This window comes from Battus philenor, unplaced genomic scaffold, assembly GCF_028537555.1.
Source record: "Battus philenor isolate CCGP_79_NKW_IND1 unplaced genomic scaffold, ilBatPhil1.0.hap1 SCAF_9, whole genome shotgun sequence".
In the NCBI taxonomy this organism is placed as follows: domain Eukaryota; kingdom Metazoa; phylum Arthropoda; class Insecta; order Lepidoptera; family Papilionidae; genus Battus; species Battus philenor.
This window is the reverse complement of record NW_027181759.1, coordinates 15,955,183-15,975,568: the sequence shown is the minus strand read 5'-3', so window position 1 is coordinate 15,975,568 and position 20,386 is coordinate 15,955,183. Positions and strand designations below refer to the sequence as shown.

The following is a 20,386-nucleotide window of genomic DNA, read 5'->3' as shown; positions in this document are numbered from 1 at the left end:
CTATATTCAGTTAATTATGTTCAACTCGCTGTCGGATTAAATAGAAGTACAAGTGCCATGTACAAATATTCAAAAAAACTTGAAAAAGGAGTCCGACTTGAACCATAAGGTTGCATATGCCGGTGCTTGCGCTACTTAGCTGGTTCAATCGGGGCCCAACGTAAACAATTAAAACTAAACAACGGCAGTCGTGCGTCACGGTGACAGTAGCTAAGCACATTTAGTCGTTTCTTACGTAATCTTAAGTTACGGAAATATGATCATACTCCTCATAGCGAGCAGTGTGCTGGTGAGTTGCGCGCGCGCATCGCACGAGCTCCAGGGGCTGTACGGGCAGCGCGGCGACAACAAGGTGACGCTCTGCCTTGCCCCCGGCGCCGACAACGATCGCTGCGACGGCGCTCTCTGGAGCCCCAACTGGGTGCTGTTGCGCGGCAGCTGCGTGGCCGACAAAGCGATGTACCCGGTCATAGTATTCAGAAAGTACATAGTCAACTGCGCCACCGAAGAACCAGGTAAATGTGTCTCCAGAAACGTGAGCTTCATTAATGTAACAAGTTTTCATATTAAACATTTATTTATTGGAAAACGAACAGCTAACTTACATCATGGTTAGGAACTAAAAACAGAATAAATAATTGGCTATTTATCACTGTTAAAACCCGCAGGTATTGCAAAATAATAACGTGTTATCATATCTTCCCTTAATTAAAAATTCAAGTTCACAGTGACCAATTGAAGTCATACTTTCGAACGCGACGGCAAATTAAAAACGATTTGTCTGACTAAAATGATTCATCACATTCTTAACGTGTTTTATAATAAGCTATATCTGTTCAGAGACCAGATACAAACTCTTGATAATAACTTCGGAGTTCTTAAGGAGTCGCCTCGGAATGTGTTCGGATCACGGTTAGGAAACCGACTCGCAGCTGCAATATGAATGCCAAGCCTCTGACCTGCACCGACCCTGTGTGACAACCCATTCAAGGGAAAGCATCTTACTCTTGTTCTTGGCAAAGTAGTCATTGTCGGGGGGGGGGAGGGGGTCATCGGCCATCTCTTCCTCACCGAGGCACTTTCACTTAATCTACTCTGAACAACTTGTCTCTCTATATCAACGTATCTTATTCGCATAACGCGGTCTATTTCTCGACATTTCAAAGAATGAAATTTCCGGGAGGCGTTGTTTGGGGTCCTTGAAAGTGTCTTCCTGTCATACGTTAGTGTCACATTGAGCTTCCTTTCTCTATTGTCCACGTATGTGGAATCTTAACAAATGGGAACATAACCATAAATTACCATAAAATATCCATGCCTACCTTGGAAAAAAAACTGTGTAATTTAAATAAGTATTTCTTAAAATTTTACGTACCCCTATGAAACATATATTTTTTGTATTAAAACGAAAGGTTTAAACTCATGTCGTGTCCACTTTTGAATTGTCTCCCTTAAAAATTAAATTGTCCTCCTGTGGGCCCACATTGAGAAATACTGATTTAAATTGTAATTTTGAATTTGTTTTTATTACATTTTAATTATAGATTTCCTCTGTTTGTAATTTATATTTGTGATTGTTTAAAACTTATAGGAATGTTTTGCATGTCATCTAAGATACATGAGGTGCTAGTTGTTAAAGTTATGTAATTATAATTAATTTGAATACGTTATACAGTTGACATAACAAAAATATTTATTATTTGTGTTGACGCTTCTGAAACTGTTGGTATGAAAATCAAACAAACACAAGTGCTCTCTGTGATGTCTAATCGGTGTAACATAACTCCCGAAGATGCCTCGTGGAGAGGTAAAATACGTGTTAAGTGATATGGCGGTGGCAGTTGTGTAATTAGCATTGTTTACCGCATGCGCATTTGTCAGCGGGCTGGCGGGCGGTGCACTTTGTTGCACGACTACCACCGCATGTGCGGAAGTGGCTAAATATTCTAATCCATACTTAACGTCTTTACAGAATAGTCGCCTGAAACCTCTTTTACAGTTTCTTTGACTCCTTAGAATGGTTCTCGTGAGGAAACTGCAACTACGACTTGAGCTTTTCGATCTAAAGTCGCTCGATTTCTGATTATCAGGATTTCAATACGTTTTGAACAAGTACTAACAAAGCGAAGTGTTGTAGACAGAGTGCCCTCCGACGGGCGCAGGGTGAGCGCGCGCTTCCTGCACCCCGCCTACCCCCAGACGGACTTCGCCCTCATCAGCTTCGTCAAGCCCTACACCGACCTGGAGCCGCATAGCAACGAGTCCAGAGCCCGCACTTACAAGTTTGTATTACGTTCACTATGGCAGTCTTGACTCTCAAAAACCTTACATTTCCTATCACACGCGTCCTAATATCTTGAACATCTTTCCATGACTCGGTTTTTATTTAATTAAAGAAATATGTTATTGCACGGATGACTATCTGAGATTTTTTAGGTTATCCTAGGTTGAGCTTTGGCGGCAGTACAGGGAAATATTCATTTAATCATTCTGGACAACAATCAAAGTGATTACAAAAAACAAACTCGACCTCGCTCACTTTGATCTAACGTATCTCTTGGAATTCTCGTGGACGTATTATTTTGTACATTGTTTCGTTTATTCTATATTCCATTAAACTTTTATCGTTTGTAGCGACCTCTTGTGTATTACTTGAATAATATCAGAAGAGTACAATTAGATATAAACTGTAATTAAGTGGAGCTCTCAGGTAGCATTCCTGCAACTTAAGATGTATTATTACGAGAATTCTGAACTCATTCAGTTTCAAGAAGAGTCCTCAATATACTCAGTCGGTTTATTTGCGATCATGTCCACAAATATCCTTTACACAGTAGACAGAACAATCATTCGCGGGCTTTTATTATAAACATAGCAAGATATAACTGGACAGAAGTCCTTATTGAAATCGTCGGAAGACGTTGGATACAGTCCTGTTGGAAATTTAAATGCATTTCGGCAGTGAACATCTTACGTCAGAAATGATGACGATAGTCACTATGTAATCTGTTATTTAATAAACATTTTTAAAGGCTTGAAGCATGTATGTGACCATATTTAGTGGAGGGGGGCTTACTGTAGGCGTCTGTCGGTTGACACCGGTGATGATGAAGCATGTTTGAGAGGCATTGGATTATTTTTTGTTACATGTTTCGTTGCTGCTCAAGTAGCATTTGCAAATTCCAATTCGCAGCCGATTTGTTACGGATTCAGCGTCTACGTCTTAGCTACCTAGAGACTTGAGGCAGCCTTTCCTGGGGAGCCACAGTTTGGGCCGCTAGATACTACAATTTGACCGGATTTGATTCATTGCGTGTGCGCAGTTTAGAGAAGTGGATAGTGGATACAGCGACGCAGTACGCGCCGGCGACGCCCTTCACGCGGTACACGCCCGACGAGCGCAACATGTTGTTCTCCTCGCCGGTCAAGATGTTCGTGGCCACCGCCGTGCTGCCCCTCACGTTCTTCATAGTGTTCTTCGTGTTGGTTACCTTCTACACCGGCAACAGTTCAGTCCCCTACACTATTCTTGAGGATAAGGAAAACACCCTTACTGCGTAAATGTCTTATAGATCTTAATAGTAAAGTATTAAACATTCTGTTTGCTTTGTTTTATTTATATCCAAATGTAACAACATCACACCTTTTCTGGTATCCGGAGGCGAGACCAGGGTCTTGTATTCGTGTCAGCCGATGGACGTGCACTGCAAGACATAGGCCTCCACCAAAAACGCAACAACGACCGGTCCTGCGCTATCCGCATCTAGAGACTTCTTTAAGAAGATAAGATAAAGACAAAATTAATTTATTCAACATTAAAACTTATAACAGAACTCTTACTGATCGTCATTTTTTTAATATATTTTATTTTTGACACTGCCTCGCAAGGTGTTATAGTTGTAGAGAAGAAGCAGTATGAAGCTCCACAACAACATAACTTTTAGTAAAGTTTAACACAGATGTACACATAGACTTTATCAGATATAGCCTGAATGAAATCAAAACAATCAGGCGACAACACTGCCAATGATTCTTGTCATTTAAATATTCGTTTTTAAAAATTCCAAAAGAGAAAATTTTTTTTAAAGTAATCACATTATAAAGGTGATTAAAAGTAGATATAAATTTCTTAGCAAAGCAATTGCTTTTTAAATTTAAAGCTTTTATACCTTTTATCAATCATGGTTAGTTAAACATGGAAAGTTTTTCATATTTTTATAGGAAACCAATATATTTTTTTAATAAAATAATACTTTTATTATTGTTAAGGATATATTATTTTAGTTCACCTTTCAAGGCATAGTTTCTGGACTGGTTTCTGTAGGAAAACTTGGATAGTTATTATGGTTAAAGTAATGAAATCTTCAAGTGTTAACAACAGAAATTATGTACAATAATATGTACAGTACAGTTAAAATAACTAAAGTATATTGTTGTATATTCACATTCTAGCAGAACAGCATTGGACATCTGACGGCTGGAATTATGAGATGAAGATGATTAGTAGTAACAAGTTTGTCTGCAAATTGATTTTGCTTTTAATTAAACATTTATAGATTTCCGTAATATTCTCATGTAACTAGGAAGTAAATTATTGTGTGTGACAACTATAATTAATTTATTAACAATGTACATTCAATTTATACAAGCTAGTGCTGTAAGTCTATTCCGTTTTCTGCTCCCGTCGCCTCCACACCTTGACCTTGCCGCGCAGCTCCCTCAGACGTTTCATCTCCTCCTTGAAGTCTTGGTGCTCATCTCTGAACAGACCATAGTCGCGTAGCTTCATCATCAACTTGTGCGTCTCCACGTGTCGAGGATAGTAGTGGATAATCTCCTCGTTCGTGTGGAGGGGTTTTGCTGAAAAAATTTTCACAACCTTCATTGACTTGGAGTTGGTCGGTATTGCGACCTCTCCGAAGATCCTGTTCGACAAGTGCCTCATCCGACGCGCGTAGTTCGTCGTTGCATTGATGAGCTTAGCATATTTTGTGTAATTTGTTGCCATTGTACCTATTAAACAAAACATTTACATTTAATTGAATATACTTATCTATAAGACAGATGTCTCTTAGAAGTAATATTAATATTATAATAAAAAGCAATAACATACAAAAATTCAATCACTATATTACATAAAATATATCACCATTTAATATAATGTTATTTAAGTATTACATAAAACCTTATAATAAATCTCTTAACCTTAAATTTTATTATCATAACACAATTGTTTTTGACAGAGGCTTAAGAGTTGCCCCGGTGTGTTCATCTTTTACTTGTTATTAGCTATTTTATTACATCTATTAATTTACTTTCCTACAATTATTTTAAAAGATAAAATAAAACTATTTTAGTACACAATTTACTTTTATAATATTTTCAGTTTAACTGACTGTCAACATTATCTGATTTTATAGTCAATAAGGATTGCTTAATATATCATCAAAGAAATATTTTTTTTAATATTTTAAAGTGTAGTAATGTTTTAACATTTAAGTTACTGAGTTCTAAAAATAATTGAATAGCATGATTATTATTAACATTAGCAAGTTTAAAGCAAGGATAGCAACACTGTGTGTGTTGATTGTTGATGTTTGGTTCAGATAAAATCAATTTTGTTGCATTATTTAGTAACCGAGTGCATCATATGACGTCTGCCAGCCTCGGGCGTCCGGTATATTTTTAACTGAATATCGACATCTGTTGTAAACGATGTCGCACTTAGTCCCCGGGCAGCCAAAACCTGCAAAGCCGGTAAGTTTACATCGCCTCGTATCCTGACACTAAATCGACGCATCATTATCCAAGAGACACGATAAAAAAATAAATGTTTTACTTAAAAATATTAAATTTTTTAACATACATCTTCAAGGTTTGTCATTTTAAATATGGGTCTACTCGATATAATACCTAATGTCTTTCGATATATATGTAGACATGGTTCGTAGTTAATAAAATCAATATTAAATACGTCCTTGAAAATTTTTCGAACTCTATTAATGGGATGCAATGCATAGAACAGTAACGATAAGAGGAATGAAATGAAATAGTAGTTACTGGCTTAGAGATCACTAGTTTAGAGCAATTCGTACACTAGAACATCGTTTTGTTTTGGTTTTCACAAAACACTGGTATGTGAATATGCCTCTTTACAAAAGACATATTGGCATGAACAAGCATATCCAATTAAACAAAAATTAAACATGATCTGTTAGGAATTCAAATTTACAAACAAATATGAACAATTTACCTTTTTACATTCCTATTTTATGAAGAATTTAGAATCTTTATTCAACATATTTTAAAACAAAAATGTTTATTGTCAAGGAAATTTTTATTATCACCAGTATATTTACAAACAAACAGTATATTTACATACAAACTTGTGACTAAATGCATTTTTTAAACAAGGATTTTTATTTTGTTTTAATTTTGTGCTTATATAGACTACAAAATTAAAAGAAATATTTTTTATATCAGTGGTTTGTATAAAAATTATGATCTTAGAATGAATCATTCAACTTACATTTCTGTCTCCAGGATATAAAATAGTTAATATAAATAAACTTTCACAATCATCATTTCACGGCAAGACATACTAGGCCTCCCCCAAAAATATTTATGGAGGAATATAGCATAATCGCCACACTTGGCAGGGGGTGTGGGTGATTGAAGTGAAGTATTATGGTACACTGAGGATGCTGCTGCCTATCCTCTGGAATTTATTGAGTGGCAATCCTTTAAAATTGATGCACTAAGTGTGAATTATAAGATTGTATCCGGGGAACTGAACCCACAACCTATTGTATATGCAAATCTTTAAAATCTGGGTTACAACACAAATACAGTTTAAGATAATTAAATAAAGGCTTTTTTCATTGTAACTAAAAATAATTCAATTACCTACATTAATACTCTTTAAAAGTAAAGTAATAAATTTGGTTTTAAAAGGAAGTTTTTCTTATGCAATTTAACCAAAATGATATGTAATTACTACAAATTTGCAAGAAAATGGAACATTACATTTTGTATTGTAATGCAATATTAAAATCTTAAAGAATGAAGAGATGTAGTAGATTTCACAGCTGCCTAAAATAGTGCTATGTGAGTTTTTTTATTGCAATTTGGCATTTTATTCCCTGGAGACAAGGTAATCTTAGGTTGTCTCTCTGACTATTGCATTGTCTCTGCCCAGGTATATTAGCTGGATTATTTTTCAATTGTCATGATTATTTCATTATCATTTCATAGAAACATGTTGTGCCCATTCCAGCAACAGGCTAAGGTAATAACCATCGTGTCTCCGAAGGTGAAGCTGTTTCTGGTGCTGGTGGGGCTCCTCGTGTATATTTACGTGCTGATGTTTGCAAAGAGCCTGTACCTAAAGGACAAGAGATTGGACCGGACCTCTGTTATGGTATGTTGCATTAGAGATACTTGAAAAGAGTGTGCCGTTTAAAAAAAGAAAAAATATATATATTTAATAAAAATGGGTATTGGTTGATGGCGACAAAAAAAAAGCACACAAAGAAAAATAATGTGTGTTTAATTATCTAACTAAGGGTAGTGGGCAGAAGGCCTGGTCTAATTTTACACCGCAGTTCGGTACTCCCCTGATGGTGGTGGTGGTCAGCCGCACGATCTCCCAGGACTGGTCAGGCGGCAGCAAGTCGAGAGCAGGGAGCGCCGGTAGGTTGCAGTATGTGTCGGTTCCGGTGCACGGTGATATAATTTCAACGGTGTAAAACTTGCAGTGTAAAACTTGCAGTATAAAAGTCGTAGTATAAAACTCGCAGCATAAAAGTCGCAGTGTAAACCTTGCAGTATAAGACTCGCACCTGTGAATAAATGTCACAGTTATGATATACATATATAAATATATGTACATTTTGCTCCGCTGACACTAAACCCGGAGATGGCTTGCGATGATGGAAGGGCAGAAACCGAAAGCAGTTGATGTGATTGTTTACTGTCAGAACGGAGTTACAAAATGTAAAGCATGTAAAACAAAAATAGGAGAGATAAACAAATAAACAAATTGAAAAGTAATAATGAATACATAATGATGGAACTATGGACACAGACAAAATGTTGAGCTCTAACTTATAGATAAATACTACTTAATAATGAGGTCTTTATAATATTTGTTCAACACTTACCCCTTTGGGGTGCGAGGCGATGTAAAGGTTGTGGCGTGAACTAAATGATGCCCGGAGAATGAATAGGACCAAGGCGTGAATTTATAACGTAAATTCTAATTGGCCCCGGCGCGTATGAAGACACATAGCTGGTGAACGCAACCGACACAAAGAGTGTGCGTCGGTGCGTGAGACGACACCTAGCTAGTGAACGCGACCGAGGCCTGGATCCTTCTCCCGAGCACTGGTGTAAACTCTGTGTGCTGGTGCGCGGGCGCATTGGAATTTTTGTTATAAAAACAAAGATCCGTTAAACCAATAGCATGCTCCCACGACCCCACGCCACTTGAGACGTACCGTTACCCGCTAAGGGTTGAACAATTTTTTGCTGTATTGCGATTTATGAGACGTTTCTCGTGATTATATTTTTTTGGTTAAAATTTTAACTAAGATTTATGGGACGTTAGCTTGCAACGTTACAAGAGAAACATTGTAATCTAAATAAATGATTTGCATTTATTATTTTATGGAAAGATGGATGGTTAAAATTTATTTCTATAAAAGAAATATGTTCATAGGTTACAATACAACCAACTTCAGAAAATCTTCTTATATTCAACTGACAGATAACAATATATTTAGAAATCCAAATAGTGCAGCCCTATAAGTGACAACTCATGGCTCACTCTGTGCCATTTTAAAAGCAAATAGGCACTATAAACAATTTCCTACAATTCCTACAGTCTCCTACTCATAGTAATGTAACATGTGAAACAACTGTACAATTTTTTTAACAATTTTCTCTTGTTTATATGTATTAACTTTATTAAAAAATTTTGTATTCGTTTACTTTAATTTCTTTCTTTACTTTATCTCCTATACTATTAAGGTGAAGCCAATTCCTCATGAAGGCAGAACCATACGCTAATACCTCGCTTCGCGTCGTTTCGTGTTTTTTTCGAAGTTGCGTCGCTGCTTAATTAGTACTAATTTTCACAGTGTGTTGTTAGGTTTTCGAGGTTACGTTGTTTTGGGTCGAGTCTGTAATTTTTTTTTAAATTTTCCTTTTTATTCTAAAAGATGGCAACAATTTTGTTTTTAATTACGCCATGCCATAAAAACTTGGGGATTTCCTTTCTAACTAAAAATCAACGCAATTTGAATACAGTTTTATCTTCACTTTATTAAAATTAACACTTTAGAGTTCACTTTTAATTACGTAGTGTGTTGTGCTTTTTTTTTAAAGAAAATTATAAATTTATATACATTTTTACGTCTTGTTTCTGTTTACAAAAAAAGTAAATATTATTTCAATTTATTTATTGGCAGAGTTATATTATTTATGTTTTTTAAATGTTTACTTTGTTAAATTTTCTTTTTAAAAAGTATATGTGACCCGGGAACCTATCTTCGATCTTTACATAGTTTGCTATAGAAAATCTTAATTCACTTCGCGTCGTTTCAATTTGCGTCGTGTTTTTTTGGAACGTAACCACGACGCAAAGTGAGGTATTGGTGTAAATATATTTCAATTAAATCTCTATAACTTGTAACCATAGTTTTTTCACATTTACTTTAAGGTTCTCCAGCATGATATGCACATTCATATAATATTAAAAATGCTTATATTATATAATTATTCATATAATATTATAAATGCTTATACTATGTAAAGGAGCCTATAATATTAATTAATTAATGCACACATACAAATTACTTAGTATTATAGTTACGATTGAAATAAATAAAAGTATTTGATGTTAATTAAGACCAATGTCAACTGACATCCACAGGCAATGGAGACTGAACGGATGATCCATAAGGTGCACACCATGGATCAGAACATGGCTACGAACATGGAGCGCTTCGACAATGCCTTTGGGGATTACTAGACATTTGTCTCAAGCAACATGTAATTCAACAGTCTCGCCCATGCAATCTTTCTCTCTCACAATCATAACTTTCTTGCCTCGCTATTCTGAGTAGTATTAAGGATTTTCATATAAAGTCTTACTTTGAACCATGACAGCAACTGGACATCACTTGCCATTAATAAAAAGGAAGTGTTAAGATTTTTAGTATTGCCATTGTACACTGTTTCTTTAAATCTGTGTTATATTCAATGATGTATTGTTCCTGATTATTACATTGTTTTAGTAATATAAGCAAGATTGTTTTTATTTGAAACTTTGGCAATGGTTTTGTTTAGTTTTATTTTGTTTGTTTCTGTGTTGATTTATTAAAGCTAGTCCTGTAAATTTGATATTATAATAATATTATTTTAAATCTGTGATTTTAAACTCAAAGAGAACTATGAATATAGTATTAAGATTGTTTATGTTAATATATTATTTGTGGTCTGTGATCCAGGACTGAATAAACATGAGATGAGCTAAATTGTTTGTTTTACTAAATAATAATTCCTTAGTGCAATAAGCAAGAGAACCTTTAAAAAATCTATAACAGTAGCATGATGCGATTAATACAGCATTTGGTAAGTAAATAAGAGACAGAGATAGACAACAACTCTGTGGCTTTACTCCATAGATTTAGATCAGAGATTCCCAAAGTGGTCTATATCGACCTCTAGGGGTCTATGGCAACCTGCAAGGGGTCTACGTCAGCAAAAAATTTGGGGGTCCATGAAATGAAAATGGGGGTCCACAATAGTGGATCTCAAGACATACACTGATAGTATCTATTTACTTACATCATACTATTTTACATAACAGATACAAAATTTTATTTTGAGTAGTTTTAATTTAAATTTAATTAATAAATGTATAAATTAACATGTGTTTTTACTTTAAGTTTTTAACACTAAACTTCACTACAGAAATTTACAGGAAATCAATATCAGGTAAGTAGGGGTCTACCCAACACGGAAAAACATGGCAAGGGGTCTACGACAAAAAAAAGTTTGGGGAACTCTGATTTAGATACTTTGAATTTTGTTTACATTTAGTACATGAACCATTTATAAATAGGAGTGATAATGTCGGAGTTATAGCAACTTCATCGCTTAAAAGGGGATATCCTCTACTTATACTTGCAAACTTTTTGGAAGTGAAGAGTGGGGATCTGTTATTATAAAAAAATATTTCGTTATTTTCGTTTGCTGAAAACATTTTTTATAATATTAAGTCGCCTGTCACAAAAGTAGCCTACCCTCACGGCAAGGTGAAAACCCTATGCAATTCTAGTTTCGCTTTGTACATGTGAATAAAAGAGAAAACCAATATTATCATAAATATAATTTATTAAAAAAAAACATTATTTTATAACAAGCGTCATTAAAATTCATATTTAAAAATAATTTCGATACGTCTGAAATAGCATTATAATAAATTATTTAATATTAAGGGCAAGCATATTTAATATTCACATTTTTAGTTGAACACAACCATACTTGATATGTTACGTTAACAAAAATAGCGTTCCTTCGATCGAGACGGGCGCTGTCAAAATATATTTATATTTTTTTACGTTTCAGTATACAATTATGTCTTTCTGGTCAACCTGACCATAACATTTGTCAATGTTTTCCGAAAACAAAAATTTTATAGCACCATCACTTTTTAACCACAACAGTTCTTTTATTTTCGTGTCTCATTATTTGGCGCCGTTCAAAAAAGTTTTTTTTTTCAGAAAAGGCAAAAACCCTTATTAAATGTCCATCCTAATTTAAAAATTGTGGCAAATTAATAGCATTGACTTCGCCCATCCATTTCAATAACTTTACAAAAACGGTAACAAATAAGTCATCTATTTAATTATGCTATGCTATGAAATAAATATGTAAACAAATTATGTGCGGATTTAGAAATAAATCATTGACAATAACGCAAAGACAGGTGTAACCTATCAATTGACCACTCCAAATATGCGAACCAAATAATCCTAGATGTAACACTAACTGGTCTTAAATATTTTAAACTTAAATTAATTAAGAGATTCATCATAATAACATACGATAAAAATAAAGAGGAAAAAAACTTGAGTTACTCGCAGAGCTACAAGCTACATTATTATAACATATAAAATACTATATGAGGAATGTAAGAAGAAAAAATGAAATATATTGTGAAGAATAGAGAATGTAAATAAATTACGACTGAAAAAAAATTGGGGGTATAATAGGCCCTCAAAAAGCGGGGACCATAAAAAGCTCTATTAATATACACACACAGATTAGATAAATAAAAATGATTCAAGCAATGAGTTCCAAGAGTCCGTTGTCGAGGGCCTCGCATTGGTCCTGCTGCAGCACGGCGGCGGGCGCGCACCGCCAGGGGTCGCGCGTGTCGTGCTGCCAGCGAGACAGCCGCGCGCTCAGCGTCGCCTCCACGCCCGCCAGCGACGGCTTGCCTACACACACGCACAAATATTCATTTTTAGGAGTAGCCTCTATCCTAACTGAAATAAAATACTGCTTTGTGCAATAAACTGAAAGGCTGCTCCTGCTGGAATGATTGTATTGACGCAATTATAAAAAATATTTATACATCCGCGAGAATAATACCGTAAAAAGTTTCCGTGCGGCGTATGAAAATCTCGTTGTGTTGACGTTTGTCTATTTGTTGCACTAAAGGCGTAAAGAAAACAAAAGACCTTCATGCCAAGGTCTGGGATGTGTCTCACCGTGCAGGTTGTTGAGCTGCTCGGGGTCCCGGCGCAGGTCGTACAGCTCCCACTGCGGCCGGTAGTAGTACTGCTTCAGGGTCTTGTACCACGGCAGCGGCTGCTTACCACGCGTGCGGTTTAGAATGTCCTGATACAAAAGTACATGACAGTATTACAAGTTTTTTGGTTTGTCATAGATAACTATTTCATCGATTGTATGTAAAATTCTCTTTTGTAGACAATTTAAATTGAAATAAGAGTTTATTAAATTAAAAATAGATACAAATTCTAGACGATCTTCCAAGGTAATCTTCCAGTAAAATTTCTAGGTATGAAAAAACGATAGGAACAGCATAGAACTTTAAAAAATTCTGGATACCTCTTCCAACCGGTTCTTTTGGAAATCTGTGAAGGTCTATATTAAACAGAGGCGGTTCTGATGATGATGGAAGACTTAAAGACACAAGCGGCTCTTGATTTTCTTAATAGTTTATTATATATCTGCGAGAAGGATAAACGACAGTTCATGATGGCTGAAAACCACTCAAAATGTCGTGAACAAATATTATACTCTTCGATATAACAATTCTTCAAAAGTTACCGGTACGTTACCTGGAAAGTGGGCGAGACGTATAGATCCTGGTCAATGGGGAAGGGCATCGCGTAGTTGAGGTTGTGGATGAGCTGGTAGCGGCGCGTGCGTATGCCGCGCATGGGGTAGTACATGGTGACCTCGTGGTGCGTCTGGGATGCGAACACCGCGTCTTGCTCCGAGTACGGCGGCTCTGGTCGGAGGATAAATTACCCGCGAATTATTATTGGTTTTAGTTGTATCAAGAACTTTAGTAGTACGGTATGTATCCTAACTGAAGTAAAACACTGTCAAGTGATTAGTTCACTTGATTGTACTTGCAAAATTTCGTCGGTACATAGGAATCAGGGGCGGCTTAACCTATAGTGCAGGGCGTGCAAGGCACACGGGCGTCGCGGAGCTCCCTGAGACAGCTAAGAGCATCGTCTTGAATTATCATGTACAATACTGACATGACAGAAGCAGCCAGCCAGCGCGATGGCGGCAGTTATCAAACGCGAGCGCCCTATGGGCGGCTTCTTTTTCGAACATTTTGTTTCAACTCGAAATAAACATTAATTCACGTATTTAAAGTTTACTGTAAGCTATACCTACTTATAAAATAGCTTGTTGGAATGTGAAAAAGCTTTTCTGTTACGACGGCAAAGTTAATAATTATATCTGCAGGGGGGGGGGGGTCAAGGTCAGGGGGCGCCAGGGTTTCGTAGCACACGGACGCTGCACGATCTAGAGCCGCCCCTGGCAGGAATAATATTGCAGGACTCATCTTAAGTCTTGGTGGTAAATACAACACGAAATCCGACGAAGTGTGTATATTCATCAAGCTTAGCCCATATTTATACCTATTTCAAACTTTAGATACAATATTACTAATGAATACAGAAATTAACTGGAGAAGAATTACTGTATATAGCTACACCTAGAATAACAGAACTTTCTAAAATAACCATTTTTAAGTTCACGGACCTTTCCGCTCCATGAAGTCAGTCCCGATGAAGCTGTGAAAGCCTCCGGGCTCACAGCATCAACTTCAACCGAAACCAATAAAAGTGTAAGGACATACCTTGCTTCAAAATAGGTAACAGACTCTTCGAGACGTCGCTCCGCACCACGTCGTTACTGTCCTCCACCTCCCGCTTCAGGCCGAACCAATCCAGCACCGTCGGCATGATATCCAGGAGACTGGTCATCGCGTACGAGACCTGATTCCTCCGAGTGCCGTTTTCTGGTGAGACCATTATCAGCGGCTCGCGAAGCCCGGAGTCGTGCACGTTGGTCCGACCTCCAGGGAAGGGGATACCGTTGTCCGAAGTATAGATCACGAGGGTGTCGTCTTTGTGGCCTGCTGCTTCTAGTTCTTTAAGGATTAGTCCCACGCCTGAGAACACAATACCAAATTAACATGCTATGCAGAGTCTTGATGTCCTGGGTAAAGTAAATGGAACAAGATCTGGTGAGGTTGCTTACAAAAACGACCATGAATCTATGTATTTTATTAGTTTTAAATCTAAAATTAAAAGTATATTGTTAAACAACTCTTTTACAGAATGCAAAAGTTTTAGTTGATCGAAATGTGTGCAAATTGGTTTATTGACATTTACATAATTGATATTATAATATACACATCAACAACTGTTAAATTTTATTTGAATTAAAAAATTGTTGAGTTTCTGATCGATATTTCTCAGCAGATCAGGATTCCGAGCTGTTGGTATCTTACTACTTATAATGTTAAAATAATTGACTAGTTAAAAGTGCCTATTTGAATAGACATAATTAAATCATGCAAGTGAGTGCTTATGAGAATATGGAAATATGGCAGACGATTATGAGGAAGGCTGAACGACATGACTGTTTAGCAAAGAGTTGAAAGCAAAAAGCAGTTGAAGCGGTACCTTGATCTAACCGTGACATGGTGGTATACTGCGCTGCAATGTCCCTCCTAGCAGCTTCTGTATCCTGTGGAATTACATTTGCTTCACTGTCAATCATCATTCATAACTACTCAATATCAACTTAAGAATGCTTGAACTATTGCGTCTCAATCATAGAACGGCATATACAGCGTGATTATTTACAGTTATTAAAGCTTGGGAGTGGTGAAGGTATTATAGCTTATTGGGACAGCTAGCTTCATAGCTTTACACCTATTTCCAATCCTCCTGTACACAGTGAAAGCTGTGAAATGTTATTTTTTTTACAATAGGAATGTCAATAACTTCTTGCAGTATAGTCTTCCGGTACAGATAATAAATTAAAAATAATTTTAATATACAGTAATCCGAATTTGGAAAAAGCTTTTTTAATATTATATTAACACGATATATATTATTTCTGAAACTATATTTGGAAGGGATTTACAATATATAAATCCTGTTTTTGTATATTTTTACTGCCAGAAGCTATTGGCTAGTCAAATTCGAATAAAAAAAAATATATTTCAGAGTGATCACTACACAGACTGATTCTAAATAGGTAATTAAAATAAACTCATTGGCTGTCGAATGAGCTATGAATTCACTATTTTAATTCTTTTACAAAAACAATCATCCTGTATAAACTGGATAACGTCTTTAAAGTTAATGCCTGTTCAATGCGGCGATATTAAAATTATATATAAATTATATAAATAATTCGATTTTTCAACTAATTTTTAAATTTGGAAATTTGCTGGCTTCTTTTCAGCCGATGCTACTGCAAGTCAGACTTCCCCCAGAGATCGCCACAATAGCTGGCCCTGCGCTGCCGGCACCCAGCAACTTCCTGGAGCCTTAACCATGTCGTCAGTCCTCCTAGTGGGGGGCATACCCACCCTGCTTCTACCGGCTTGTGGTTACCACTCGTAACTTTTCAGCCCCAACACTTCAGTTTAATCCTTACATTTCATTTCTTCCGCTTTAAACTCGTACAGGATCATTATTATTGTTTCACAATGAACGTGTAGTTCATATAAAAGTATAAAGATTGCTAGAATATTCGACATGACTGGATTCGTCTTACATTTTCTTTATTCTCTGGACAAACAGAAACCTATGCAGACACATCTTTGGATCTCCTTCGGTCTTCCATGTATGTTCCACCTGTAATAACTGCTGAAATTTTTAACTGACATTAGTTACCTGGACGTGGTACGGTAGCTGGACCTCGTCCCATTGGTAGTACCAGGGTGCCCAGTCAGGGATGGTGCCCATGCCGGGCTCGCCGGAGCCGAAACGTTCACAGAATGGCCCATATTGGGGCTCAGTGTGTCCGCACCGGTGTGGATCGTGGAAACCGACGTACAGGAAGAAAGTCCTGGAGACAAACCGCGGTCTATTAGCTCATTGAAGTAACTTATAACAGCAACCTTCAAATTTAAATAAAGCCTATTCTTGTAACGTTTTGATACCTTAATGAAAAATAAATCGTTAAAGTAAGTATATAATAAAGTTTTTGACCGTGCTCCTTCTACTCTCAACTCGTCCGACTGGTTTAAACTGCGGAAGTACGCGCGGCCATTTTGCTAGCGTACGCGTCGCCATTGGATATTCCTGCAAGGACTTTTCCGCTTACTGCCTTGGGCTCAGTCGCCACGTTCATATAACCATCGTATTCCAGTTGAACGATGAAATATACACAAAGAAGGACTATACCCGTGTACGTGTTACGTAATGTGTGAAGCGAGGACGCCGTGTGTCCACCAACACATACACAATCCGCACGATTGTGTATGTGTTGGTGCATCGCGCCGAGGTTTCTTTCTTTATTTCTATTGCTAATCTTGCGTACACCGTTATTATTATTATATTTAATTATATTGTTAGAGACATATACAAGGTTATCATTTAGGCAAAGACTAACGACTACTCAATTTTCATTTTATTCTCGAAACGTCTCTATGAATCCTTAACACTCATATTATAGATTACCCGATCTCTCTTCTGTTATCAGACTATCTCAGTTCTACACTTTTTGCACATCAGATATGTTTGTTGACGTTTGGTTTTTTACCACGGGTGCAGGATCTCACCTGTTGTCCCGGTTGGCGTTGGCGAAGAACTCCCTGGCGAGCAGCTTCATGTGCGTGATGTTCCGCCCCACCTGATTGATGGGGTTGTTGCGCTCGCTCTGCTCGTAGTCGAAGCGGTACACCTCCTCCGGACCCACGTGCTTCTTGCCGATTATACCTGCGTCATTTGCCAATTGCTATATACGATCACGGGTTCAATTCTAAAGATTCTGATTCAAAGCAATAAAAACAATGTTTCATTCAATAAATTACTTCAAGTTTATAATTAAAATTGAAATAATTATTAGCTTCGTTATTAATTTACAAAGTTTATTCCAGTCATTAAAATGCTGTATGATAGTGGCAACATTTACATTGAAAATATTTTAAATTAAAAAATTGATTGATGATTTAAACGTGGAACATGTTTGCAAACGTACCGAAAAAAATCCCCCTTCTCGGCCACAGCTTATATATCAATTGATGTCAAACATTAAATTTTCTACCTGTAAACTAGTTTCCTAACAATCTTTACTTTAATTCTCCTTAACCGTTTATTCAGATTTATTAGCAGTAGTAGTCCAAAGGTAGAGGAGTGAGACTTGCGATCGTTGGTCGCGGGTTCGATTTCCGGGATGCAATCTTATATATCAAGGGTGAGCAACCTTTTTTGGTCGGAGGGCCGCAGTTTCAAAAACAGTGGGCCATGAAAAAAAATAAAGTATATATTCAAGGTTCAAACCATGTTCTAAACGTAATTTATGTTCGTAATCAACCGATTTACAACTACTTAGACACTTTTATTATCTTTAAAGCTTTGATTCTAGCAATTTTTTTTAAATACAAAAATAAATTGAAATTTACTTGCCTCGAGGGCCGCACGCGGCTCGCGGGCCGCGGGTTGCTCATCTCGGTTATATATAATTCACACCTTGTCAATTCAATATATAACATAAACAAGCTTTCAGAGTATGGGCGATACCACACTGCGATCGCCAACCCGCCTGCAAAGCGTGGTGATTATGATATATATTCTATAGATGTCTTTGGGGGAGCCAGGCGTATGCCTTGCAGTGAGCTTCTATGGGCTGAAACGACAAACTTTTATTTAAACGAAAACAAATACATTGTAGGCTCGCATAAAATTAAATGTTAAATCCGAGGTACTCTCTAGGGAGACCAATCTCGGAAGAAATGTCAAAGTAAAAAGGCAAATGCACACTAAATACACCAATTTAAAATTGGAATACGAAATGACGCGAATCCGTTTTTTTTTAATTTTTTTTCTGACAGTTTTAATTTGACTTACAAGTAGATAATGAAAGTTTTTGCTTTTAAATCTATGGAAAAAAATATTTGTTTTGTTATTTTTTAAACTTTATTCTAGTGTTTGTGCACACCTGGGTCGCTTATAAGTAATTGTGTCAATGTTACCATTAATAAAATATATTAAGAGTTATTGGTTGAAGTCACAACTTTTGGATATGTTTCGTTACGCCAGTTTTGTCACAATTAATAATAAATTTATAGATCAATGTAGACACAAAAAATAATAGATAAAGAAAGGGAATAGTGTCCGTGTATGTCTATGTGTTGTGTTTTGTGTTTAACTTTAAAAAAAGACAAAGGTCTCGATCTGGGAGCCATGCGTAACACATAATACTACGTAAATTACTCTATTGTAACGTAATAAGGAATGGTCTCACACTATCGCTTAGCAATATTTCTTGTGATCTTAATTTTGTAAAAGAGAGATTTTTAGATTAAAATGATTGTATTGAAAATATACCAGTGTAGACGCCGTGATCGCGCAGCAAGTTGGGTAAACTGGTGAGGTTCTGGAAGGAGCTGAAGTGATGTACACCGTGGTGTAGGCCGTACATGCCATTCTGGTGGCTGGGACTTCCGGTCAACAGCGCTGAACGGCTGGAACCAAACCACTACAACTAGATTCACAACCAGAGAGCGGTAGTTGATTATTACTGTCACAACAAACAAACAGAAGCACTTCTAGAAGATTCAAACATTCCGCAGTTCATATAATACTATTTTTCTACTTTGGATCATTTATTTTCAGACGTGAGGAGATCCGCAAAAGCATCAAGGTCACCGACGAAGGTAGAAGAATTGCTCGTCTAAAGTATAAGTGAGCGGAACACTTCGCTCGTTCAAACGATTTCGTTTGGGGCCAGGAGATTCTCGAGTGGCGACCAAGAGCCAGTAGACGCTGCGTGCGTAGGCCCCCACTGGGTGGACTAAGTTTTCTCCTAAAATTTTAACCTGGAACGAAATCAATGTAAAGAAAATCGTGACGTCAACATTGCTGACGTCATTTTAAAAAATATTTCTATGGTTACTGCTCCTTCCTACATATATGATGAGTGTAATGGTACCTGGGCGAGCAGCTGCTGGCGGAGGCAAAGGCGTTGTTGAAGATAAGGCCGCGTTTGGCCAGCGCGTCGATGTTCGGCGTCTGGCAGATCTTGTTGCCGTACGCGCCCAGCTCGAAGCCTCCATCATCCGCTATGTACATTATAACCAGTTATCAGAATACGTAAATCAATTACATAAAGAATAAATAAATATTGGTTCTACTGTAGTAACAACAATCTTATTTATCATAAATTTAAATTCTGATTTTGAATAATACGTGTAATATTTCGTAGCATAAGAAGGCTGCAACACAATTTATAATTAATAAACCCGCCGAAGTCATACTCCACATATATAAAGGATGGGGTATATTTTTAAATTAATTGAAAATGCATATTAATAACTCTAATATGTTATCATTGATATGGCTCTAATTTAGCGATTTTTAAAATAAGTGTGGCTCCAAATTGTTACAGCGTTATAATGTCAACACCCTAAGCAACTCAGGGGACTTACTTCAGTTTAATATCACATTTAGATATTTGTTAGAATTAAGTACGATTCCTTAGCTTTAGTTTTAATTTGAGTAAAGTATTTTTAATTTCACCAAGGATTCCCAAATTATTATGAATAGCTTTTTTTCCAAAACTAACAGATACCACAGACCAC

General features: G+C 36.6%; 3 protein-coding genes and 1 long non-coding RNA gene across 6 annotated transcripts; 1 reads left to right on the top strand and 3 right to left on the bottom strand.

Moving 5' to 3' along the window:
* Positions 1 to 256: 256 nt before the first annotated feature.
* On the top strand, positions 257 to 3,601 carry LOC137932375 (uncharacterized). Its single transcript, XM_068775979.1, has 3 exons — positions 257 to 515; positions 2,138 to 2,282; positions 3,324 to 3,601. The coding sequence occupies exons 1-3, from the start codon at positions 257 to 259 to the stop codon at positions 3,559 to 3,561; spliced, it is 642 nt and encodes a 213-aa protein (XP_068632080.1). The 3' UTR covers positions 3,562 to 3,601.
* Positions 3,602 to 4,408: 807 nt separating this feature from the next.
* On the bottom strand, positions 4,409 to 5,253 carry mRpS33 (mitochondrial ribosomal protein S33). Of its 3 annotated transcripts, none has more exons than XM_068776025.1 (2): positions 5,150 to 5,221; positions 4,409 to 5,013 (listed from the first exon to the last, which is right to left on the bottom strand). In XM_068776025.1, the coding sequence occupies exon 2, from the start codon at positions 5,006 to 5,008 to the stop codon at positions 4,664 to 4,666; it is 345 nt and encodes a 114-aa protein (XP_068632126.1). In that variant the 5' UTR covers positions 5,009 to 5,013; positions 5,150 to 5,221; the 3' UTR covers positions 4,409 to 4,663. The 3 variants fall into 3 exon arrangements, with proteins under 3 accessions (XP_068632126.1, XP_068632125.1, XP_068632124.1); XM_068776024.1 differs by having other exon boundaries at positions 4,410 to 5,013; positions 5,206 to 5,253; XM_068776023.1 differs by having other exon boundaries at positions 4,413 to 5,013; positions 5,114 to 5,198.
* A 2,280-nt stretch (positions 5,254 to 7,533) lies between these two features.
* On the bottom strand, positions 7,534 to 8,587 carry LOC137932416 (uncharacterized). The gene is made up of 2 exons (XR_011109082.1): positions 8,163 to 8,587; positions 7,534 to 7,841 (listed from the first exon to the last, which is right to left on the bottom strand). It is a non-coding gene; the product is annotated as an uncharacterized lncRNA (long non-coding RNA).
* Positions 8,588 to 12,277: 3,690 nt separating this feature from the next.
* Positions 12,278 to 19,877, bottom strand: Sgsh (N-sulfoglucosamine sulfohydrolase). Its single transcript, XM_068775978.1, has 9 exons — positions 19,738 to 19,877; positions 19,134 to 19,270; positions 17,366 to 17,522; positions 16,476 to 16,650; positions 15,252 to 15,315; positions 14,420 to 14,734; positions 13,377 to 13,549; positions 12,783 to 12,912; positions 12,278 to 12,509 (listed from the first exon to the last, which is right to left on the bottom strand). The coding sequence occupies exons 1-9, from the start codon at positions 19,875 to 19,877 to the stop codon at positions 12,352 to 12,354; spliced, it is 1,449 nt and encodes a 482-aa protein (XP_068632079.1). The 3' UTR covers positions 12,278 to 12,351.
* Positions 19,878 to 20,386: the final 509 nt, after the last annotated feature.